General features: G+C 32.6%; 2 protein-coding genes across 3 annotated transcripts in view; one reads left to right on the top strand and one right to left on the bottom strand.

Annotated features, from left to right (window-relative positions):
- Nucleotides 1-5781: 5781 nt before the first annotated feature.
- On the top strand, nucleotides 5782-10616 carry LOC110707299 (heat stress transcription factor B-3-like). Its single transcript, XM_021885317.1, has 2 exons — nucleotides 5782-7330; nucleotides 9880-10616. Exons 1-2 carry the CDS (start codon nucleotides 7088-7090, stop codon nucleotides 10390-10392), a joined length of 756 nt encoding a protein of 251 aa, XP_021741009.1. The 5' UTR covers nucleotides 5782-7087; the 3' UTR covers nucleotides 10393-10616.
- Nucleotides 10617-11608: 992 nt separating this feature from the next.
- LOC110707297 (ABC transporter A family member 1-like) overlaps nucleotides 11609-26594 on the bottom strand; it is a 31397-nt gene continuing 16411 nt past the window's right edge. For both annotated transcript variants that reach the window (XM_021885315.1, XM_021885316.1), the window contains 21 exons: nucleotides 26497-26568; nucleotides 25389-26084; nucleotides 25055-25233; nucleotides 24025-24235; nucleotides 23149-23232; nucleotides 21575-21616; nucleotides 21364-21460; nucleotides 20830-20957; nucleotides 20628-20732; nucleotides 19219-19365; nucleotides 17576-17848; nucleotides 17363-17498; nucleotides 16335-16414; nucleotides 16149-16256; nucleotides 15589-15739; nucleotides 14905-15041; nucleotides 14741-14815; nucleotides 14318-14621; nucleotides 13196-13329; nucleotides 12145-12203; nucleotides 11609-12068 (listed from right to left, as the gene is read on the bottom strand). In XM_021885315.1, coding sequence (XP_021741007.1) covers nucleotides 11987-12068; nucleotides 12145-12203; nucleotides 13196-13329; nucleotides 14318-14621; nucleotides 14741-14815; nucleotides 14905-15041; nucleotides 15589-15739; nucleotides 16149-16256; nucleotides 16335-16414; nucleotides 17363-17498; nucleotides 17576-17848; nucleotides 19219-19365; nucleotides 20628-20732; nucleotides 20830-20957; nucleotides 21364-21460; nucleotides 21575-21616; nucleotides 23149-23232; nucleotides 24025-24235; nucleotides 25055-25233; nucleotides 25389-26084; nucleotides 26497-26568 — 3300 coding nt within the window. In that variant the 3' untranslated portion in view covers nucleotides 11609-11986. The remainder of the gene's footprint in view (nucleotides 12069-12144; nucleotides 12204-13195; nucleotides 13330-14317; nucleotides 14622-14740; nucleotides 14816-14904; nucleotides 15042-15588; nucleotides 15740-16148; nucleotides 16257-16334; nucleotides 16415-17362; nucleotides 17499-17575; nucleotides 17849-19218; nucleotides 19366-20627; nucleotides 20733-20829; nucleotides 20958-21363; nucleotides 21461-21574; nucleotides 21617-23148; nucleotides 23233-24024; nucleotides 24236-25054; nucleotides 25234-25388; nucleotides 26085-26496; nucleotides 26569-26594) is intronic.

Raw genomic sequence — 26594 nt, 5'->3', positions numbered from 1 at the left:
GCATAACTTTGGAATAAGTAGACTACACACTTCGGATTAGTATAGAATTTTCAACTACCATGATCACATATTTCCATATTTAAGAATTTGACTTCGTTAAACGCGGCATATAACAATATTTAATATTGTATGTTCATACACACATCACACTTTCAATTTGAAAATTTTAGATTAAGTCCTATATTACATTAATTAATCTTTAGGAATATCACTTATAAATTACAATCAATTACATATATGTAATTGCATATTGTGTTATGGGGTAATTCTTAACACTTTGAATTATTGCTCGATATTCTATGCTAATTATCCTCTTTTTGACTTGTTATTTGAGGAGAAAGTCTTAGATGATGTATGATATTAGTTATTTGACAAGAAATTCCCTATGTTTTTAATTGGTTAGAAATTCAGCATCATTTGATTTAAAGCAATCAATATGAATAATCATCTTATTCTGTTTTCTTTCGGGGCTTAGCCCCTCTTTAGCATAAAAAAAAAAAATAAAAAAAAATTGAATAATTATCTACTATGGAGCATTTGAAAAACGAGAAATGCTTGTATATTTGAAAACAAATAGAAAAGAACCCAAATGATCAAATCCGATCTCTACTATGGCCCTGTTTGACAAATTAGTAGCGGATGACTTTTAGTGGTTGAGTAGTAGTAATTAGTTGTTATTTAGTAGTGGGTAGTGATTAACTGTCAAAGTAACGGTTTAGAATAAATTAGTGGTTTAAATATTAAAATGCACTATAATCTTTACATATTGTTTAAAAAGTAACCAAATTAGACAAACACTACCGACTGCCCTTGAAACACTAATATTTTACCATTTGAAAAAAAAAAAATTTACCCAAATGTTACCTCTACTATTAACCGCAACCTCAAACATCCCATCTTGCCAAATACCCTTATTTTTTCTAGTAGTGTTTGACTTGGTCAAAGCGGTAAACACTACCATCAAACAGTATGGAAGGGAAGGGTTCCTAAGTTATCTTTTCTGAAGTTTGGAATTGCAAAACTTATATACTCTGTACATAATATGTACGCGTCATAGCTAGCCATGTATGGGAAGCTATTTCGATTTAGTCTTATGTTATAATTTTAGTTGTTGACAGCTTGAATGAGGGAAATATGTAAACTAATATTTTGAGGGGGATAAGTGTCCGCACATTATTTTTAAGAGATTAAAACAGAGAATTAATATTAATGAGGGCAATTAAATTAAATAAACAAACATTTTAGACGGTACATTTGTCTAAACATCATACGTATTATCTCAAACTTTTTAAAAAGTAGGGACATGTTTTTTCTGTCACCGTTCAAATAATTGTTTCACATTGGAAGATTGATAGGAAGGTCAACATATTATATGTTTCGTTTGAGGGAAGTGAGCTAATGTAATTTCCATATTAACGTAATACGGTGTACTTTGGAACACATAAATAAATTTATCTATTGACATATGTGTTCTTTAATTTGGTGCTGTAATTTTCAAGTTCTTTGCTAGTTATCCTCAATTGACTTTATATTTGAGGAGTAATTAAGTCTTTGATGATGCATTATATTCTTGTATTAGTTATTTAGTTATGACCAAATCCCTAAGCTTTTTAATTGGTTAGAGATTCAGCATCATTCTAAGTCAAAATCGTCTATGGAATTTTTGGAAATAGAAAAATGCATGTATCCTTTAATTTTTTTTTTTTTTTAAAAAAAAAGAAAAAAAAAAAGAAGAAAAAGAATATGACCCTATTGATCAAATGGACGATTTTCTTTACATATGGATTCGAGTAAAAATGAAATTCTTCTACGGGGAATTGAAATAAAGCAAAAGCTAACGAACGTCCCGATGGCGTTGGATAAGATAAATAAAAGTAGAAAGATTATATTCCGTATTAAAATGAACATTAATTACATCGATCGACGGGTGATTTTGTCATGTATTCCCAAATTAATAATACTTTAGGTAAGAATATAATTATCTAACGCTGCGGAACATTCGTTAGCAATATCCTTAAAATATTGATAGGTTTGGTAACATCCTAACATGCATATAAAATTTGTGGGTTTAGAGGCTAAAGTATTCCAAATTTATAAGACCTAAGAGAATGAAACTGATGGAAAGTTTAAGGAAAAGACTTTTATTTATATTTTATTTTTTTCAAAGTAAGATACAGGAGGAAATTAACAATATCTTCTTACAAGGCTGTAATTATACATACAAGAATATATAAGTAAGATATTGTTTATCAAAGTTCTATGTCGACATACGTGCTAAATTTCAATGGGACACTAAAGTAATAGAGGGAGTATAATTTTGTGAAAAGAAGTGTGTGTTGGTTACAAATATAATAAAATAAATAAAAAGTAAAAAATAATAATTATTTTTTTAACACGTAAAATCAACATATTATATTATTGGCTTAATTGGACCATATGTAATATATGGCTGGTAAATGGGCTACGGAGGCTCTGTAAAACCCGTAAAGTTCTAAGGGGCCGTTTGGTTCGCGAAGTGGAATCGGAATGGAATGGGGAAAGGGTATGGAGGAGAATGGAATGAAACCCTTGAAATTTAGGGTGTTGTTTGTTAAAAAAAACAAAGGGAATGATTCCATAAAACCACCACCATAGCACCACCATTTAGGGTATTTTTTGACTTTTTTTTTCTGGAATTTGGTTGTTTGGAATTCCGGCGGCGACCAGCGAGGTCGGGGGAGGGTGGATCGAGGTCGGGGGAGAGCCGGCGAAGGTGGAGCGAGGTCGGTGTAGAGCCGGCGAAGGTGGAGCGAAGGTCGGGGAGAGCCGGCAAAGGTGGAGCGAAGGTCGGGGAGAGCGACGACCATCCGACGAGGTGTGACTGCAGTCCGGCGAGGTTGGTGTGATGTGGGTATGGTGGTGGTTGGGGAAAGGGAATGATAAAGGTAGGGGGGGATGGGGAATAGGGGTGGACTAATTTTGGGTAAACCCAAGAATAAAAAAGGGGAAAGGGAATGAAAGAATGTCGCTAATAAACGACAACAAAGGGATTCATTCCCTTTCCCTTTGTTTAAACCCCCCAACCAAACGCCCCCTAAGACTTCACTTCAAGATTTCCCTACATTGTACCGTTTCTGTTTCCTAATTTTAGTAGTTTTTTACTTCTTTAATTTCAATAACAAATCACAAACATAAACAAAAATATTACAATCAAATATGAAAAATACATGATTCAAAAGCTTTAATGGTAAATCTATGGTAGACTAAAAAAAAATTAATAATACGTGGTCATATTTATATATAATTATAATTACGTGGTTATTCGTATAGGGTAAAATTATATTGTTAATTGGATATTCATATTAATTAAAATTATTTTATGTATACTTTTTTATCTTAAACAAATCTATCCAATCTAATCTAATGTGGACCATGTGGCATCTAATCTAATTAGAATAATATTTATTTGGCTCGACACTTGGTGAATAACTGGAATGCCAAGCGCTATATATATATATATATATATAGGGGTGGTTCTGAGCATGTGCAATGTGGTTGATCGCACAGGACCTCCTAAGTGAAACTACTATAAAAAGGCCCCAATTTTGAATTTAGTAACATATTTTTCCTCAAAAAATGATTTTAAGGCCTAATTTAACAAAATTACACCGGGCCATTTTCATTGTTAGCATTTGTAGCCCCGCCTTTATTATATATATATATGTGTGTATGTATTCTCTTTGAATCCTTGGTTGATTGGAAACTAAAATACTCTCTATTTAATTACAAATAGCCAAGGAGTTTATTAATTATGCACTCCATATTTAGAATATTCCAAGCTCACCTAACGATGGATCAACTTGAGGTCATTAACGTTACGGTGTTGTACCTCAAAGATAGTTTAATAGGCGTAGTACATATTGGCATATTGCTAATATATACACGTACTCCATTCTTTTTTTTAAGGGTTTACGGAGTACTTGTTTGTAATTTGCGCAATCTTAATGTACAATTTTGAGTTTTGAACATTAATATTAGATGGCTAGGACAATACTTGCAAACTAGAGAGGTAGGAATAGCTTAGGTAGTCTCTCTGTTTTAGGAGATTCTGAGATCAATTCTTATTAATTTTCATGTAGAAACAAAATATTCTGCAAGATCAGACCTTTGATCAGAACAACTATTCATAAATCACTTTGACGTATACGTTTTAGATATCAAATACATTGTACTATATTATATATAATCAAGCATGCAATGTTTGATGGAGATGGTGGGAATTACTATAGGGGGTGTTTGATTCACAAAGAGGTATGAGGCGTTTAGTTCACAAAATGGTGTAGTCGGTTTGGAATAAAGAATAAAACTAGGGTGAAAAGGGTTGGAATTACTATATTTGGTTGTTGTTTAGGAGTGAGTTTTTTTCTTTTTATTTAATTTAATACATAGAGGTGTCGTATGAGCCATACCCCTCCTCGAGTTTCTAAATCTGGTCCCATATACCTTGTGGTGGGTTTGAGTTTTGAGGTATGACTTTAGAATTTGAAATTTTCATAAACAAACATTAGGGGTGGGGTTTACTCGCTCATTCCAAATTAAGTCAAACTCATACCTCCTTGAAACCCCCAAACTAAACGCTCCTTTAATACTAGTATTATATGCACGCGATACTTTAAAAATTATTTATTTTAACTGTATATTACAATTTTGTCACATATATAAGGGAAAAAAATATTAAAGATAAAATATTACATGAAAATAATTATATTAATTCGCGAATATGGATAAAGGTAGACAATTGGGTTTAGTACTCAACTAACAAGATGGTATGACTCGTATGAGTTTGATTGACATACATTATTTCATTGTCAATATATGAAATATATGAAATTTAATACTAATGCGCCGTATAAAACAATACTATCAAATTTACTAATATATGATCATAAATTAAGTTGATTATATATGAAAGATGATTTTGATTGTATATTAATTAATTAATTGATTAAAAATTTAGAACCATGTACTCCCTCTATTCTTAAATGGCCTCGTTCACTTCACCTTATTTTTGCTGAACTGAAATTATTTTTACTGAACTGAAATTATTTTTGCGGAACTTAAATTATTTTTACTGAACTGAAATTAATTTTGCTGAACTAAAATTATTTTGATTAATTATTTTTGCTGAACTGAAATTATTTTGATTGATTCTCTGTTATATTTCTTCTTTATAGTTACTGATTTTTACTGAACTGAAATTATTTTTATTGAACTGAACTTATTTTTACTGAACTGAAATTATTTTTGCTGAAATGAAATTATTTTTACTGAATGTTATTTTTTTAAGGTGAAGTGAACAGGGCTTAATTAACACGGTCAACTTGGTACACCTGCAAATGCACTAGTTTGACCTTAGATATATATGATTAAATATTAGTAAAACATATAAAAAAAACTTGATATATGAAGCATTATATTAATAAAAATGCTATACATAGCCCTTAGGCCTACATATAAGAAGCTAAAAATGGAAAAAATTATGAAAATATCATTAATTAATTACACTGATTTGCGCGTGATTTTGTTATGCATTCCTAAATTAATACCGAGTACCAAATAAGAAAAGTTATTACATGCTTATTTATATCCCTAAGGGCTACATACAACATTACTCTTATCTTAATACTTATTTAACAAAAAATTTCATTATAAAATTTGTTTGTTTTTTTTTATTTTTATTTTTATATGTTACTAAAAACTATAGTCCAAGTTAGTATTATAAATAGTGAAAAAGTCAAACGTGTCAATTATTTAGAAACGGAGAGAGTATTTATTGATTGATTGTATAGACATAAAAATTGATTAATCTTTAATTTTTATTTGCTGATGGATTAATCTTTCCTTTATATTTGCTAAATGATTAATCTTTCCTTTTTATTTGATAATTGATTAATTTTTTTTTTGACGGAGATAATTGATTAATATTTCCTTTTTATTTGCTGATTGATTAATATTTCCTTTTATATATGTTGATTGATTAACCTTTATTTCCTTTTATATTTGCTGATTGATTAATCTTTCCTTTTTATTTACTGATTGATTAATATTTCCTTTATTTTAATTTTCTTTTCCAAATTTAAAAAAATTGGGATGTTATTGTCATTTTAGGTGGATACCACAACCTCGCCCTTCATTGATATAATAGAGATATGTTCCATGGATTACAGTGAGTAGAGTCGGTTCTCCGTACCAATTTAATACGGATTAATTTGATCATAATTTTTGGTCAATAATATTACAGTTTACCAAATATAAAAGATTTCAAAGATATCACTTAAGATATTACGAAGCATTTTAGTACAAACTCTTTCGGAAATAATGGAAATCAATTTTACATAGATTATTTTGATACATTGAGATGATTTCAACAAGCGAAGTATCGGCAGGACAACATACATATTTCTCTTTCTAATGTATAAATTACTAATATCAGTGAAAATAGATTATATAAATAATGCAAAAAAACAAATTGTAACATTTTAAAAAAAAAATAAAAAATGGAAGGGGTACTAAATCCGAAAAGAAACGAGGACTTTATACGAGAAAAAGAAAAAAAACAAAACAAAATATATACGTGTACCTAATATGAAAAGCATGAAACTAACTGTTGTTTCTAGTTAGTACGGACTATATAAAGAAGGTCCAACATTGAACATACGTTTCAACAACTTCACATTACATAATTCTTCCAAACTCAGAAATGTAGCGAGAGAAAATCAAATAAATAAATACAATATTTAGAGAGAGAAATATAACAAAGGGAAGAAATTAAAGAAATACAAAACATCATCTAAGAAAAGCTTCCTTGCAAATCTCATGAACTGTGGTGTCGTCTTGGGTTTCTACTGCTGGGGTTGGGAGTTCTTAACTGCCCTTCTTCTTTTCTCAACCCTTTTTTATTCTTCTTTTTAATCATTTTTTTTCTTCTTTTTTTTTTTTTTTTTCAAATTTTCTAAGATTTTTATTTCTTTTATTACATAAAAAAGGGTTAAGAAAATAAATTAGTATTTTTAGTAAAGCACAAAAACATTAAAAAAAAAGATTTTTAATGGAAGGTGTTTGTGAGAAGGGGTTGTTTGAGTACGGAATAATAAGGAAATCAAATCCACCACCCTTTTTGTTGAAGACCTACATGCTTGTGGATGATCCCGAGACCGACACCGTTGTATCATGGAACGAAGGCGGTACCGCCTTCGTTGTGTGGCAGCCGGCCGAGTTTGCCCGGGACTTGCTCCCTACTTTCTTCAAGCATTGCAACTTCTCTAGCTTTGTTAGACAACTCAATACCTACGTAAGTTTTGCTAAACTACTATTGCTTTAGTCAACTTTAATGGTTAATTTTAAAACATAATTTTATGTACACTTTGAGCAATTTTGTAACATTTAAAAATTGACTAGTCATATAGTAAATATTGTTTAAAAAATGTGTAGTCTATTTCTAAAGGTATATAAGCATAAATTTTATTAGAAAAATTAATCAAAATTAGGAACATCATTTTGATCTTTAATTATGATTATGTTGATCTTAATATTGTTGTTTGCTGTTGCGGGTTTGCCAAGTTTATTTAATCATGATTAGCAAATGGGAAAAGGATAAAAGGTTAAAAGCTATTGTCAACAAGTTGATTATGATTGTAGTTGGTATTTGTCTGTTTGTAACTAAGATATAAGTTAATTAATCCTTTAAGTTACGTTTACTTGGGTAATTACAATTCTATAGATTTACTTCATGTAAACAACAATGTAAATATTTTGTATTTCATTTGTCTTGAAAAGTTGAGTAAGGTGTCACATGTAATATTTTAGGATATTAAGACTCTGATGCGCAAATTAAAGTTCGTCATGCTATAATATTGTACGGAGTATACTTCGTAATGATTTATAAGTTGTAATCTTGAATTGAATCGAACAAATTTAAAATATAATTAAATGGTTACCTAATGATACTTACTAGACCAAATACATTCAAATCTTTTTAAATATAATAAAAGTACTAAAGTAACGGTTTATCTAACGTATGTAACACTTCGCTCAAAATAGAACTAACTACGAGTAGTAATTATAAAATCCACATCAGCATAATTAATTTTATTAATTTTCTTTCCAATTTTTTAAAAGATTGTAATTGATATACAAATAATAATTGCAAATTTGTAGACATACATCTCCCCTTTATAGGAATAGGATGGAATAAGTTGAATTTTTTTAAAATGATTTTAATGAAATTTAACATAGCTAGGTTGAGTAATGAGATGTTGAATTAAGGACTCTCATTAGTCCTACATATCATTAACAGTATTGATAAGATATATATGGATTAATTAACCATAAGCATTTAATTATTCCAATAATAAAAAATAGCTTAATTAATCCAAGTCAAATAATGAAAGTTTCAAGTAATTAAACTATTCATCAACTGATTGACTTAACACTTATTTGCTATGTTTTCAATAAAAAAGCCTTTTTTCAAAAAATTAAAAATAAAAATAAATAAGCCCTATATATGCTAGATTCCGAGACTCATGGACCCATAAATCATGCTAAGGACCAAGCTCCTAACCTCAAGATCACAAGATAAACTCTCTATCTAAATTCTATAATGACACCCTTGATACATAAAACATAATCGATAAGAAATTTGTATATATATTCGAGTATATATAGAAGTATGTGCACCTGAATTGACCCGATACATATAAGATTATCCAATTTGTCATGTGTATAGTACTACTAGTTTTGTACAATCTGCTTACAAAGTAAATGGTCAAATACTGTGAATATGATGGGGCTGGATGAGTCAAACTCTCAACGAGAAATTTGGAAATTGGAAGTATCAATCATCTCTTTTTTAAGATTTGTTCTAGATTGAGCTGGAGAATGTGGAATAGCCACTCGACAATTTTTTTAATTTTTTTTTATTTTTTATTTTTTGCAGCATTAAAGTCACTTGACATTTGTCTTTTTCTAATAGTCATTTTTTTTCAGAGAAAAATAAAGGGAAAATTTGACGAAGAAAATAGGAAAAATAAAGAGAGGGGTTGGTAGGTTTTGTATTCTACACGTTTTCTTTCCTTATTTTCTTAATAAGGTGTCAGTTTTTTAAATTGTGGAATTGGTAACATCTTTAGAAAATTGTATAGAAAAGAACAAAGTTGAAAACTTTATTTATTTTAGTTTTTAATTCCATGGGCTGCCCTCATATTGATCGAATTATGTAGTAGGTGGTGGAATACGTTGAGTTTATGGTTTGAGATGCTTATGTATCTTTCTCCTTAATATATAATATTATATTTGTTAATTTTCATGTGCAAATTTGAAACTTTTTAAAAAATTACACATAATTCATGAGATATTACATTAAAACCTTAATTCTCTCAACAACGATAAAACAATAATTTTTTTTATTTTTTTTTTCATCTATCCCTTTTTTAAAGAAAGAAAGAAATTAGTATATGCTTAATAATAATTAATATTCTTAAATTTTTCGTAGTAGTAACCTAATGCTCCATAAGTACCAATACAGTTGAGGAATTCGAGGAACATAGAATCATAGATTACAAGTGTAAATAAGATTTTTTATATTGGGTCATTGTGAGAGACAAACATATTCAATGCATATATATATATTTTTTTTTTTTTGAAAGAGATTCAATGCATATTTTAACAGTAAAATAATAATGTCAATAAAGCATTTTAAGTGCAAGATATACTACGAGGTGATATAATTTCTAATCAATAATCGTATTATTGACTTCAATTATCTCTTTAATACGCGCATTATTTTAATATACTCAGATTATATAATACTAATGATAATTTATTTCCTGTTTTCATACTCAGGGGTTCAGGAAAGTGGCAACAAGCAGATGGGAGTTTTGCAACGACATGTTCCAAAGAGGCAAGAAAGAATTGATCGGCCAAATTCGACGTCGGAAAGCCTGGGCCCACCGTCCACAACCAGGAACGGTTGCAGCCAACCCGACAAACTCCGAAGCTCCTCCAAATAATCATGATGAAGATCAAAGGTCCTCATCAACTTCATCATCCTCTGAGCTCAACATTCTAGTGGATGAAAACAAGAGACTAAAGAAGGAAAACGGGGTGCTAAGCTCAGAACTCACAAACATGAAGAACAAGTGCAAGGAGCTACTTGACTTGGTCGCGGTCTACACAAACCGAAAGGAAGATCAAAGCCAAGGCAGCAACAACAATGACGATGACGAAAAGTACGAAAAACAGCCAAAGCTGTTTGGGGTAAGATTAGAAGTCCAAAGTGAAAAAGAGAGAAAGAGGAAGAGGTCAGAAGAAGTTTATGAGACGGCAAGACTTTTGTTATCTCAGTCATGCAAGTAACAAGGCTAGCTGCAAATATAAATACAAGTCCATTATTAGAACTTGGTTTAATTTAGCTGTCTGTCTTAGAAATTTATCCTGAAAACTACAGTTCAGTAAATTACAAGTATGATTATTGAACTTTAATTAGTGATGAATTCAGGAACATAATTGTAGATAAATGTTTGTTCTAGTTCACAAGTAACTAGAAATTATGAATAAAGGTTGACATATGATATAGTTTATTTTGGCTTATTAGTCTTTCTTTCACTCTAAACGATATGATTGTGAACCAATAAATAGAAAGGTACTTGTTCCACACTTTAGAATGCGATCAAGAGAATTGAAGGCAAAATAACCATCAAATCACACTATCGGATTTTACTCAGTTGAATTTCCTGTATAACCTCTTACTTTTCAGTCTAGATCATCTGTTCAAAGGATGGATTTTCTGCCTGTATGAACCAAAAATTTATTTGGACTAACCCTAGCCACAAGCCATAAATAAACATCTTTTACAATAGAAAATGACATACTAGTATTTGTCTTATAAAAACTATACTAAGTCGGCTGTCACTTAAGCAAGTTTCTGGCTAAGAAAATGACAGTTCATAAACATAGATTGCTGCATTGGTATATATATTTTTTATTTATGTTAATTCAGAAAATGATACATATAACACTTGAGGTAGCAAATAAGGCGGTAAATGTGGGAATATTAAGCTAGATCAACGATTATTTACAGGACATCTATCAACGCTGTCATTTTTTTCATTTATTTAATGTTGGTATGACGACACACAATGAGTCTGATATTGGCAATGAGTCATAGAATCATAGGGCCAATGAGTCTTAGTTGTTGGACAATAGTTTAAATTTGGAATCTTGGGATTTAGAAATTACTTCTAGTATATTGGACAATGGGTCGCAATTTTTGTGTCTTAATCTTATATATTGGATACTGATTATAAGGGCAATGAGTCTCAATTTTTAAGTTTGTGTTAAGCTAACACTTGGGCACTAACTTTTCGTTTTTCACCGTTTGGAGACACCATTTTTTTTAAAAAAAAAAAAATCTTCTAGGGACTGAAGTCACATTGCTAATCAAAATCAAACAATTTCCCACATGGTTCCTTAAGTTCAAATGTTAGTCCCTCGGGTTAACAAAAAGTTAATCCCTTAAATTATTTGTTGCGTTTGTCAAGGGAAAGGAAAGAGTTAACCCAAGCAAGCAAAGTAGCCAAAACAACATCACTTCTTGAGCACTTCTGCAATTGTACTAAGCTCTCTACTTCATCCATGGCTTCTACTACCATATATGCTATTCGATATCTTCATCTTTACAATACCAATTAGATGTGAAATTCATATCATGATTTCAATTAGATGGATTCACATCTAATTTGTTAATTATACACATAAATATTCATTCAATACGTTGGTTATACAAGATAGACAAAATCAAAATTTGCGCTCAATCACTGTCTATAATTATGAGTTTATATGAACAAACTATTGTGGTTTCTACCTATTGCAGGCACGTCAGTGACACTAACCTTGAGTTCGCCTCAACAAGATACAGAAGCCTCCTAGATATTCAAGTTTGCAAATATCATCACGAGTTAGCTGCAAAGTGATTAAAAATGGTCTCCAAAGTGGATTGACTGATGCTATATTCTGCTATGCCAACAAAAGTCCTGAAAGAGTATTTTCCATACAAGTTATAAACAAAAAGAGGGGCAGGACAAATAACAAATTTGAGTAATTCTTTACCTGTTCCGTTCGATGTGACCAAAAGCATCTGCCAATGATAGATCCTCGCCAAATGGTAACTGCAACGAAAAAGTTTATTACATACTAACTTGATATGAAGCAGACCACCAAGGAACAGATGAACATCAATGACTTTCTACTAGGGTATTTAAATGTCAAATTATGGTTCAAATTGGCCGGAAAAGAACTTCATTGATCATAAATGTACATTTGCAAGCTACAGTGGCACATCCATGTTGGTTTGAGTACCACACGCAGATCCTTTTATGGTGGGGGTTACAGAAGGAAAAGAGAAACAGATACACAAGACACAACAGCAGTGGACCTAAGGTTTGCCCCCTCCATCCTGTTATTTGCACCAATTTCGTTAAGCTGCAGATTACTCCCTCTATCCCGTTGTTTGCACCAATTTCCTTATGAGTTTGTCCTTTTAAGTTTGCCCCATACTATAATAACCACGGGGACGATCACTTTACCCTCACATTGACCAAAGATTAAAACTCACATGGAGCAAACAACCTATGATGCAAAGCTGTGCCGGTGTACCCAAATATCAGAAACACTAATTAGGGGGACAGAATTGAATGTCTAAATGCAATAATGCTAGAGAATTACAATACGGATACTATGAGGGTTATAATAAGGCAATTGCACAGACTAGATCACAAGCCACTGAAATCATTCCATAGATAGACAAATTGGACATAAGGGATGAAAAGCAAAAAGGCTTACTGACAAAGCAGAAAAAGTCATGGGTATCAGTTTTCCTTCACACATTAGTTTGAGATCAGAGTGCAACTGTGGTATTTCTACTCCAATCACGATAAGCCAACAAGACAGATCATTATTCCAGACATTTTAAGTGACAATATCCACAAGCTAATCTCAAAATCTATAACCAAAGTATTTGCACAAATTTTTACCACTTTCTTTGCCCTATAATTACAAAATTGATACAATGGATTGCAGGTAGCAAATGGAAAAAAAAAAAAAAAAAAAAAAAAAAAAAAATCAAGAAAAAGAGAAGAAAAACAGCAAAAATTTTCAGTACCTGGTATCTGGCACTCAATCCATTGCACCCCTGAAAAGTAGAACCAGGAAATGATGATAGAATAAAGGACTCTATTACACTGAACTTGTCCTTTGTCAACCACCATTCAGTGAAAACAGGTAATGGGATGCCACCTACAAAAGCATAATCAAGTCAAAAAATGCATCACTTATATTCTTATAGCTAGAAGCACAAAATAGCTTCCTATGAAAGGAAAGCTCAAAATACTTTCAACAAGCAGTACTACAACGAAATACTCATGAATATTTGGAAGGATCAGAGCAAGAAAAAATAGCTTAATTAGAACAATAGTTACAACCCTACTACACCGGTAGTAAAATAGCTTGCATGAGTTCTATCTCACTTTGGGAAATAAAAATTTGACATTAAATCTACTCATCTAGTTTATATTGTGTTCTTGCACCAATAGATGATGAGAATTTGTCATACAAGCCGATGCGCTCAAGAAGTTAACAAATATCACAAGCATTTTTGGTGGATTAGTTCTAAGAAGGTTTTCAGTTTTTCATACTACATAACATTGACAATCACAGTGAAACAGAGTAAATTAACAAAATATCATAGGGGCCAAGCTAATTAAATCAAAATTTTAAAAAGGATCATTGATTCTCTTTAGTCCATCAATCATGGGTATCATGACATTGTGAAACCAAGGCACCAAGTTCTAATTACCTTGATTTAAAAGGCAATGAATTTCATTACTAATATTAATCCATAATGCAGACCATCTACATATATTAATTAGTTGGCAAAGAAGTTAGCAGGAGGACACATGCACGAAAAACACTGAGAATTTGTCTGAAAAAAAAAAATTTACTTCATTTTCTCACTTAATTTCTACAATTATTGCTAAGCTGCCGGACCAAGTGCATACACTGGTTGGCCCTTCATAATCCAGATTATATCTCAATTATAAATATATTGAAATTAAAATTACGAATCCAAATTTTTAACCAAGACATGAAATTAGCAGGTTTCATTCTATCCAACATGCAAGCTTCAACTATATATATATGATCCAATCACTTTAAATGAAAAGAAAAGCCATAATCAAGTACATATACATCAAGAGAAAGCAGAGATGGAGGTAAGAGGCCATACCGTCACGGATCAGTTGATCTGATAACTGTTCACTTAATATCTTATCAGATGCCATACTTGAATTTATTAGAGTACCAACTCGTTCTTCATTGCCAAGCCAACGAGCTATCATCACTATCAAGTCTCTTGACAAGCTGATTTCAGCTACTGGTATACTGTCAGCTGTGATATCATCAGCAGTCCCAATGCAAGTCTCCAAATCCCCTAGTAAGCTTTTAGGATGAGATGGAACTTCAGCGAGCTTCTCTTGAATCATCTGCGATAGAGCTTCTAGTTGCTCAGACTTTACTTCCGTTGGTTTTATCTGAAAAATAGAGGTAAAGTTATTAGATATTCCCAGTCACATGTTCTCTCTTTCCTAATTTCTTGAGCAATATACAATTTTCTTTCCAGAGGGATTGGAGTTGAAAATATGATTAGTACCTCCAGCTCAAGATGATTTCCAAATCGTGTCTTCAAATGCTGCGGACTTCCAATACATCTTAAACGTCCCCCAACCTTAAATCACAATAATTAAATTATATGGTCACTAGAAGCTGCAAATTAAAAGGGACCCTAAAAAAGATTATGAATAATATTCTTCATACCATTATTCCCATCCTGGTGCACAGTGCCTGAGCTTCATTCATGCTGTGTGTAGTGAGTATAACTGCTGTTCTCCCTCGTCTTGTAGACAGGTGGGAAATGACATCCCACATGAATCTTTTTGCTATAGGATCCATGCCTACAGGGATAATTAATTACACAGAATAGATTTATCTTTAGTTGAGCCTTCACACATTTTGAAAGAGGAGGGGAATGGCCAGGTTTGGGGGGGGGGGTGTGTGGAGAGAACCAGATCAGATCACAGTCTGCACACCATTAGCTAAGAGCACTACCAATTGAGAGTTCATAATATTTTATGATTCTCACAAGATCATTAGATTAAGAATAAGACATTTTTTTTTTTTTGATAAAGTAAGGTATAGATTAAGAATAAGACATAATTAATTAGAAGAATATCAAAAAAAAATTATAGCTATCTAAGAGGGTTGAGGGTTGGTTTCATTCACCATCCAATGTAGACTACAGAAAAAATACATAGCAGATGGCAAAATGAATCTGGCATAAGAATGTTAATTCACTCACACTCTCATACCTAGCTCAAAATTTATTACCAGTCATTCGTCAAGATCAATAGCAAGATCAAGGAAGGGCACAAAATGAAAACATTTCAACAGAAGAATGTGGAGAATTATCAGAAACAGTGATGCTTTATCAATTAATATTACCTGTAGATGGCTCATCAAGTATGACTATGGGAGGATCTCCAATCATTGCAATTGCCACAGATAACTTGCGCTTGTTACCCCCGCTAAGGGAAAAAGACGGTTTATTGGCGTGCTTCAACAAGTCAAATTCAACTATCTTCTCCATAACTACCTATAAAATATTTGATTAGCTTAAAGAATCAATTAATAATTAAACAGATCTATAGTGATACAACCTAAAAATAAGACAAAAAACAACATAATATAATTATGTAAGCTGGTCATGACTGATGATCAAAAGGACACTTTTTCAGAGCCAAGACAAGAAACACCAAGAGTAAACTTAGAGTTAACTGTACTCAATTATCCAAGATACTAGGCTCTTTTGCCATTCCAAAATGATAAAATTGTGGATCTGAAAACAAAGTAATGTTTAGCATTCTGTACATTCAATGGAACAATTGAGTTGCTTAGTAAGGGAATAATAGGAAGCAAGAATGAGAATCTTAATGGGTGCAGATAGAATATTTAACAAATATACCATAAACAACGGATATAATTTGCTCCACAGCATTTCATACCTCTTCAATCCGATCATCTGATACTCTTTTAATCCTTGCATACAGTTCAAGATGTTCCCAAACGGTCAAATGTTCTAACAAAGCATCGAACTGGGGGCAGTAACCTATCTGTAAAACAACAAATTACTATTCAGTATGTAAACATGTGTGTAGGTGATTAATTACGAGAAAGAAAGAAAGACACACATGCTGACGAGCAGCCTTGGGATCTGAGCGTATATCTTTTCCAAATATAAAAGCAGTTCCTTCTGAAGGGAATTCTTCGCCTGCATATGAAGGTTAGAATAGATTATCAATCCAGTATACTCAAAAATCATAATCTGTTGAAATGACCTTACTTCGAAACGCTCCAAGTATAAAATTAAGTTAAATACTCAGAGATAGCATATCAACTTCCAAGTAAGGTCATCTGGTCTTATACAGGAAAAAAATAAAAAGGAAACACTTCGTAGAAGAAACGTAGAAAGCCAGAGAAAATTTCATTAATGTTAACTATATGACAAATTTTAATATACACAGAAATCTGTAGCATCTACTGTACTCACAAATATAGAAGAACAATTAGGTACAAAACTACGTAACACTTTTCAATAGCATCTACAGTAATAACAAATAGAGAGAAGAACAATTAGGAACCAAACAGTGGAAAACTAAGCAAACATATTAGTTACGTAACACTTTTCCAACATGATTTCACAACTTTAATTTTCAATGGTTATCACATTACTAAGGTTCCCAAACAAACTATCCCCATGATTTCCCTTAAGAAATTCATCCTCTACTCCTTTTTTTCAATGTCTCACTTAGATAAGAAATTCCATTCTCTCCCACACAAACAATAACAAAATGTTTCTGCTCACATAACTGATAAATTAGGCATCAATTTGGAACATAAATTGAAAAAGAATACCTCGCATGATTTGCCTAGTAGTGTTTTACTAATACATCAATCAATACATCACCCATTGCTACCCAGAGTTAGTTTTGTGGGCTTAAAGAGCCAGGAAAGAAAAAGTTGTGATGTAAAGCATAATGCAGCCTAAAGCTTTTATGGCAGTCCCTGTTGCGCTTGAGGTTAAAACAGAATGCAAATGTTTTCTCAGGAACCATATATAGTGATTTGCAATGAATTAGAATAAATTATCTAGAATCTTTGTAAACAAAGGCAGTGGGGGCATTGTCAAGATATCTATTTGAAATTTATGATACAATACCAGATAACATTGACAATGTGGTTGTCTTTCCCGCTCCATTTGTCCCCAGAAAGCCAAAACATTCTCCTTCATGGACAGCAAAAGTTAATGAATGAACTGCAACTTTTGGGTTTTGAACTTCTCCACCAGGGTAAACCTAAAATTTCCACTGATTCATGTCAATACTACCACAGTAAGATAAAACAACAAAAACTGAAACAGAAAAAGGCATACCTTCCGCAGGTTACGCAAGTATATAATAGCTCTATCAGCAGCACCAGAAACCACCCTATTTCTTTCTGCTTTTACATCAATATCCTCATCAAGGTCAAGAGCCACAGCATCAGAAGATGAACCCAATAGAGGTTCTAATATATTGTTGGTGCTCGGACTGTTCACACAGCACAAACTCTTAATTCTACTCCAGCACAAATTAATTGTAATGGGAGTTATTTTGCGAAGAGATAGAGCTTCAAGACCAAGCGTTAATAGGAAAAAGAAGATGCTCTGCAAATATAAAAAAAAACCTTTTCAGAGACCTTTGCGATCCTCCTAGTAGTACAAGTAAAAATGTTCAATCAATCAAGTAAGTCCAATTGCTTTTAATAATTTTAGAGCAATTACAATGAAACATGTACATACAATGTTCTAATATCAAAAGATGAAACACGTACATACAATTCGAGTACTATTGTGCTATGATTTTCTTTCAAAAACAAAAGATTGAAATAATAAAGAAAATTAATAAGATATTTTGACAAAGAAACCACATAACTTTCCCTCAAAAAAAAAAAAAAAAAAAAAAACCCACATAACTTGCAAATAAATTGAATACCATGGGGGTGACAGTGCGACACACCGACACCCAATTAGAAAGGAAAACCAGAGCAATTATTGCTCATGCAAGATATCATGTAACATTTCACAGAGTAAAGAAAATAAATGTAGTGCTACAGTACATCATTTGGCAAAACAGAACTTCACAATAAGAAATCTGCTATTTTTTTTTTTCCATGTGGGCATTCATCGCCCAAAAAACAAAGTTGGTGATAAACCAAAAGGGAACCAAAAGACCATTCTACTCCCAACTTATCCACAAACAATCAGCATCAAAGAAAAGAATAATTCAGAAGCACTATGAAAATGAAATACACAACAGGTATTTCCTGGAGAATCTATACTTATATACTAAAGTAATCCCCATAATTATCCCCTAAGTACACGTGTCATCACGTCATAAAAAAATTTCCCGCCAAAAAAATTTGTTACTTTTACTATATCTAAGAAGTTTTGGCCTTATATTTAAGGAATGATGCCCAACAATAATAATTTAAATAAAATTAAAAAATATAGTGATAAAGAATAAGAAATGTATCGTAATATTATAAAATACTACTTAGGATATCATCAAAAAGCATTATTATTATTTTAGATTTTTTGTTATCAACAAGAATAACATGAATAGTGAGTACTTTTTAATTAAGAACAATAGTATGCTTTCATACTACGAATACTAAAATATTATTACTCCTTCCATCTCACATTAATTGTACTATAAAATTAGACATTGAGATTAATCTTATGGTATATCACAATGCTTATTATTGTACCTTTTTTTTAATGTTTTTTTACTTACAATGACTTCGTTTTGTACAGTTTCAAATAAACGAATAATGAAATATTATTGTAAAACCGTGCATAGCACGGGTTTTGAACTGGTTTTACATATAATATATGTGACGGTGATTTGAAGTTTAGAAGAAAAAAAGGCAGAAGTTGGCAATCACAATATTGATGAGCATTACAACAAACATAAGTGTGATTGTTATTCTTGAATGAAAGCATTTCTAAAGAATAATTTGAGATGAGTAAAGAACCTCAAAACCTAAATAGCAAATAGAGGCACCAGTAACATTCCAGTCAAGAACCCCATGACTGGATTTATCTTTCATCCCTTGGCGTAGAAGGGCTAATGATGCAAGTCCATCTGCAAAGCAGAATCCAGGTGCTAGTCTGAAAATGTCCTGCAAAATTAATAACATATGTCAGGACTATTATCAGCACTGTCAGCAAGAAAAAAAAAAAAAAAAAAACATAGAAAGAAGATTATTAGTCTAATTATCCAGATAATTGATAAACAAATCAATTCTCCCAAAAAGCAAATGTCATAAAATAAGCATTACCAACAATATAACATTTCAATTAAAAATCTCAAAACTCTGCACCTGTAGAACTGTTGCAATTAATCTGAGAAGAACGAGCAAGAAGAAAAGCACCTGATATGGTAAGATAGAGCATCTCCAATGGCAGCTAACTTGCCATTCCATGTTACCTCAACGATTAGCTACTAGCTTGCTAATTATATAATCCTCACTTGTCAATCAACTTTTTGTCAAGGAAATTTGCTTGCCCAAGAAAAAGCTAATTTCCCATTTCAATTCTTATGGTCAAGCTAGTAGCTTAGAACTAGGGGTGGCAATTCAAGTCAACAGGTTGGGTTGGGTCAGATTTTAGGTCGCTTTCGAGTTGTGCTAAAAAAATATATATGATAGTTTCAAATCAGGTTAAAGTCGGGTTGTTCGGGTTTGGTGAACTTCTAAAAATTGCAAGCAAATCCCTAACTACAACCCTAGGAGATGCTCTGAGAACAACACTACAAATTTAACAACACCCACTAGCATTATTATGGAAGATTATAGTCATTAAACCCTATCCTAAAGATCCAAATGATCACCATAAGCACAAATCTCCACACAACTATCTTTTTCCTATTCCACCAAAAATCACACATTAAAGAATTAATCATTTCTAACGGAAAAAAGCCTGCTCCACAATGCACTTGCCACCTCACAGTGAAAGAAGAGATGAGGAGACTGAAGATTAGTTTACGCATCTCTATACCTTGTAACACAGATATACAAAAGTGATTCATGTCTTCTGTAATAGATTTAATAGGATTTACAAAAGAAGTGGCAGAAGAATTGGCAAGAAAAACATAAGTACTATGTAAATCATAGAGAGATCAATCCTGATATTGTGAATTTCTTTTAAAAAGGTTCTAAAACAAGTTGTGTACTTCCAAATCAGAGCATGAACAAGAGTACAAGTGATTAAGCCAGCAGAGGTATATCAGAATGAATTACTAAATTGCTGGTGGATAATATTAATTTTTTTGTGCCACGACCATATAATTGCGTTCCCATAGCACTAAGGAAAAAACAAAAGCATACAATTGTTAACAAAGTACAAAAGCTGAAACAAGAAAAAGCGACAGAAGAGCCCAAACCTTAAGATAAGAATTTGCTGTAGCAGTTGTTTCCATAACTCCCATTACAAAGGAGATGACCATAAGAATGAGTCCGGTAAAAAAGTGGACCAGTAGAACCACATTCTGTGAGAAAATAAATATCATTATGCTAAGCAGGGAATTAAATCTGTTTAGTATAATGCTATAAACATCATGCTAAACAACCCAGAAGAGGCCAAACCTGTGCCACACTATGGTCAGAGAAAAAAAAAGTCAAGCAATATGTTGAAGATGCAACTGCTAGGCCGTATTCCAGAAAGATAACAACTGTTGGGAAAAAACCGCCTGTTCCCACAAACTGATCCAATCCTGTAGATCAATATGACATATTAAATTTTTAGGCACAACACTGAAAATGAAGAGTTAAACAAGAAGTACCAATAAGAAAAGAAAAGAGAAAGTTGTATTTGCCCCGTCAAGATTCTCAGGTCAGAAATATCAGTTTCCTCTTATTTGCACTTTCAAGATAAGGACCAGTATGTATGCTGCTATAGGCAGAGACCACGAAGAGGAGGATAACAGCATAAAGATTAAATTTTGATAGATTTGAAGAAAAAGACTCACTTTGTATAGCCTATAATAACAAATTCTACACTTTAGTTGACATGTAAAAATGATAAGAAAAAAACTGGATATGCTATAGCACCACCATGTGACTCAGAGTTCCATAGAAGACATGAACCCAAATTTTGGAAATTAAAGGAATGGTTCATACCAAAGATGTAGAAAAGAACAACTGCAAAAGATGTTGGTAAAAGGAAGCTGACAAAGTCCCATATATAGGTGGAAGCCCAATATGATAGTACAGATACCTGAGGCAAAATGAATAGCTACATGACTTTCACCAAAAGAAAAGTAATAATCACCCATTAAATAGCATAATATTTAAATTCCAAGAGGAATATAAAGGGCCAAATGAATCATACCCCACTCAGTAACTGCTGATGCTTAGCTTTTACTTCACGTTCCTGAGATCACACATTTCAACTTCTTAAGACCAATATTGACAATCCTCAAACAATACCAACATGTAAAATAAAAATCTTCACCATAGAAACAAAAGAAAGCAAAGGCAACAAATCAAGCAAGTCACAACATAATATAGTTAATTTTAGGAGCTACATTCTGTATATTTAAGGTTTTTTTTTTTTTTTTTTTTTTTTTTTTTTTTTTTTTTTTTATGCGCACATTTTTTTACAAATATGGACAGAATAATGATAAAGAATCTTATATACTACCTCCATTTCCATTTGATCTTAACATTTACTACTTGCACAAAAGAAAATTAGTGAGCGAGTGGGTGGGTGTAAGAAAATGATGGTTAACGAGAGAAAATGTACAAGAGTGGGCGGGTGTAAGAAAAAGGTGAATAAAGTAAGAGAGAGATAAATGTGAATATTGTGGGGTAAGAGGGGTAAGGTAGTAAAAGGAGTTTGCAAAAAATGAATTAAAGTGAAAGTGTTGACATATTTTAGAAACGAACCAAAATGGAAAATGTTAAAGTTCATTAAGAAGCAGAGATAGTAGAGTAATAAAAAAAAAAGTTACTACCTCCGTTTCACATTATGTGCAATAGTTGAATTTTTTATATCTAACAAAAAATACCTAATTGTTGCACATAATGTGAAACAGAGGTAGTATGTCAAACAAGGGTGAGTAGGAAAGTAGATAATGACCTTAGGAAAAAAATTCCTTGGTATATGTAGAAAAATTCCCATGCAGTTGATGAAGAATTTAGCAAAACTCATTATAAAATATGCATAGGAACTAAAGTGACTTGGTGAGCTGGTCCACCAACTTCACCATATTACTCATTTACTCATTTAGAGAGTACATTTCATATATGCCTTCTTTATAACAATACTTGTAGGGTTGTAGAGGAAAAAGGATGAAGGGACTTGGTCAAAGTGCCAAGTTACAACTGCAACAACTCAATAGCTCCCTTGGGAAATATATCATGACAACAGACATTTAAATGGTCCTTAAATGTACCACTTTGTCTGAAGAGGAGCTCCATATCACTTAATTAAAAAAAAACCAAATATGTAAAAGTTGATCACAAACTTCTCCTTGACTATCATCTATAATGGCATCAGTTTGACAAATGCATCCAACTGTTGTCTAATTTTGGTTACTCTAAACATAAAACAGGCTATCACAGAAGTATTTCAGTGGTAGATTAATAGAAACTTACAAAACACATTAGAGTCATATAACTGTACAGATATGGTACTCTAATGCCTTTTCAGAAAAAGACAATAAATCTCGAACAGATACTAGATATCTGCCACATCTAATGCAAGGATAATCACACGGCAGCAATAATTAATTCGCTGCACACTAATTTAAATGTCCATAGCACCATCAAGTACAGTAACCAACAAACAGCTCTATTGCCTCTATAAGCTGTTTCATTATTATCAAGACAGTAAACCAAAATATAAGCATTTACTATATAAAAATATAATAAAAACCTGTTAAATACAGCTAATACAAATACCTTTACTATAGGAACAGCAAATGAAGCAGGGATAAAAGAGAAAGCTATGGTGACAATAATTGCAGCAGAGAATGCATCCAAGTCCTGCAAATCAAGAATGTAACATGAGTTGCATGCCATGTAATCACAGTTGCATCTAAGGACACTTAGAGTGTGTAACATGAGTTGCATGCAATGTAATCACAGTTGCATCTAAGGACACTTAGAGAATGTCAAATGAGTTGCATGCCATATGTCACACAACAGTTGATAAATAGAGTAGTAACAAATATAACTTGTTTGAAACAAGCCTCGATCATCGTGTTTTGGTAAATCATTTGTAAAAATTATTGTTAATTGAAAAGCAACTTTTTTTTTAAAAAAAAAAAGCTAGCTAGTTCATTAATTTAGGGACAAAGAGTCACATACGGGGAAATCCCACTAGGACAATGATTTTCCCACACTTTTTCAATACCAAACGGAACTAGCATAGCGAGATGATTTTTCCACACTTGTTCAATAACAAAGAGTCCATATGTACATGTGCAGAAGTATTTTTGTTAACTGCAAAGCATCTTATCTCATACAAAAATTTTAATATGTCAATCATTCAGATAGGCTGGTGTTGGCTAGCTCGAGCTTTCTGTCAGGATTTCGATAAGAACCTCTGTAGCCAGCTCTAACTAGTCAGGCAAGCAAAGGTAGGCTAAACACGTTTAGACTTTGAAGAAACATAACGGCCGCCTAAGCTACCTCTTAAAAAACAATTATCATAGACGAAGTCATGCATATGAAAACTTGAACATTTGTGGTAATTGAGCCAATCAAACTTTGTCACTAATCATTGGTGAATAAGTGAGCACAAACTATCATTGGAGTAGGATCTGGGGGTCATACATGGTGCTGCAGGTGTTGGCTTTTTGTCATTGGTAGAGGATGATTACGTGTTTGGATTGTCATGTTTCTATCAGAAACAGCAAACCTGAGGATTGCTGTATTCATCAAATTAATATAAGTTGGGGCAGCATGCTGGCAAGTACTGTTGTGTAGCACTGTATAACTTAGACTTCCATCATCATTTGGCTTATCCATTACAACAGCTCCATATCTGCATGGTGTAATACAACCAATAATAAATCCAAACAAATCATTAAGCAAATCATTATACACAAATTAAAGAACTATATGAACCCATTTAGAATGTCTTGGTAAAACAGCCAAAACTTTGACCATGAACATTCACCGAAATGCAAGAAAAAAACAAACTCATGTGGGGTCTTGTTAGAATCGTTCGACATGTAGTTTCAAAATAGCTTTTTATAATTTTAACAATACATAATTAAATATATTGATAACAAAAAAAAAAATGTGCATTGAAGGTGGAAAGCAAATGGATACTCATTACACTATTTACATAATGCCATCGATAGGACAAGAATTTAGCAATCAACATTAGTGCTAGGAGTATGTTTTAACTTCATGCTTTTTAAAAGTAACGCGTGACATGAGCCACAATGATTGAGAGTAATACTAAGATGGGTGACCTCCGGAGAAGTCCTCATGTTGGTTCATGTAGCCGACCCCACTTATGGGATTAAGGCGTTCAAGCAATAGAAGAGACAGAGAAGAATGAAACATAAAGGACACAAAGGCAGTAGGGTCACCCACATAGAAAAGTAAATGTACAAGGGACAGGAACGTTAAGGCCTCACATTCATCAAACAGAGGTGAAACTAAGCAGTGCAGTGATATTCCTAAGTTGTCTTCTATTAATAGAGATAATAGGTAAGATAACCTAAATTTACGGAAATGCATACATGTAAACCATAAAAGGAAATTGACTGCACGTGTAGAGCAGCCAATGTGCTAAAGCAAGAACAGAATTATAGAAACAAAAAGTATGATGGCATAGGAGTGGAGCTCATACCTTGACTGATAGGATTCATTTAAGCTAGACATCAAAAATTCACTCATAGAAAGTAAGCGTGGTCCCAAACTTGGCCCAGCAGCCTCAATGGCATCTGATAGTGCCTTTTCTGAATCAGGAAATCTGTATGTACTTGGTTTGAACTCCTGAATCCAGCCACCATCTATGCGTGATGCAATCTGAAATAGACTTCCTTTTCTGATTAAGTAGTTTGATGAATTCTATTACTAGTAACTTCACAGTAAACTTTGACTTGCTTTTATGCATCATATTTTCTTCACAAAATAAACAAAAGAAATTGTAAAAATCTAAAAGAGAATCCTCATCAACAAACCTCTTCCGAGATAGGATAGGCTAGATCAAATGGAATTGGAGCACCACCACCACCGCTCAACAGAGGATTAAAGTTAGAAGTTGTAAAAGTTACAGAATTCTGGTCAGGGTGCGGCTTCAGTTTAAGAAAAAGAAGTCCAAAAAATAGGAAGACTGCTGGAATTAGAAGCTGAAAAACAATTGTTTTCTGATCTCTCCTAGCAGATACTGCTCTCTTTTTAAGCAATGCCTTTGAGTGTTGCCAAAAGTCTGACCTCGAAATTACAGAAGTACAACAAAATTGCATGCATAGAAAATTGATGAAACACCAGATTGCAGCAAAGAACACTCTCATGGTCCTCCCCACAATAAGACACATGACCATCATAAAGTCTATGTAACTTCCACAAATCTTAGCAAAGAAGCTTTTTTTAGGTGTTTGATATTCAGAGGCTGAAGTAACCAGAGAATCATGGGGAGTTGATTTCTGCTCTACAGACTCTAATTCTTCAAGGTCAGACCCAGCCACCCTCAAAAATACCTCTTCCAAAGTTGTCACAGATATGCCATAACTTTCAATACCAACACATTCATCCTCAGATGCACCAGCTTTAGAGTTTGATGTTGACCTTTTCATACAACTTTCAAGTTCCTTGAACATTTCTTCAAAACAAGATGATGATGTCAAAGGGAGCTTAAATGATATCTCTGTACCCACCTAAGACATCAAATAAATCCCAATATCAGCATGCAATGAAGTACTTAAACCTTAAAAACTAAACCATGTGATCCAAAATAGTTTCACTTAATATGGAGAACCTATCAACAAATATGAATATTACATCTGTAGTTCAGGATGGAATGAAAAATAACAAAATAGAAACATCATTATGTCCAAGATCTTATGGGATTAAGGCTTTGATTGATTGATTGATTTTGGTTCATGTAGGCATGTAGCCGACCCCACTTATGGGATTAAGGCTTTGATTGATTGATTGATTATGTCCAAGATCTTCACAAATTTCAAGAATAAGGATTCAACTATTATAGTCTGTTTTTCCATTATGTGGTGTTCAGGTGCAAAGCCACAAAAAGCTATTCTCCCACATTTTACGAAAATAATCAAGTACCTCACTCACTACAGTGGCTGCAGGTATATGACGATGAACAATATCTGCAGCAAAAGAGGCGCCTGGCGCAGTCTGTAAAAAAGAAGCAGCAATGAGAC

This window comes from Chenopodium quinoa, unplaced genomic scaffold (assembly GCF_001683475.1).
Source record: "Chenopodium quinoa cultivar QQ74 unplaced genomic scaffold, ASM168347v1, whole genome shotgun sequence".
NCBI lineage: Eukaryota > Viridiplantae > Streptophyta > Magnoliopsida > Caryophyllales > Amaranthaceae > Chenopodium > Chenopodium quinoa.
The sequence above is the reverse complement of the archived record's forward strand: the minus strand, read 5'-3'. Positions and strand labels throughout refer to the sequence as shown.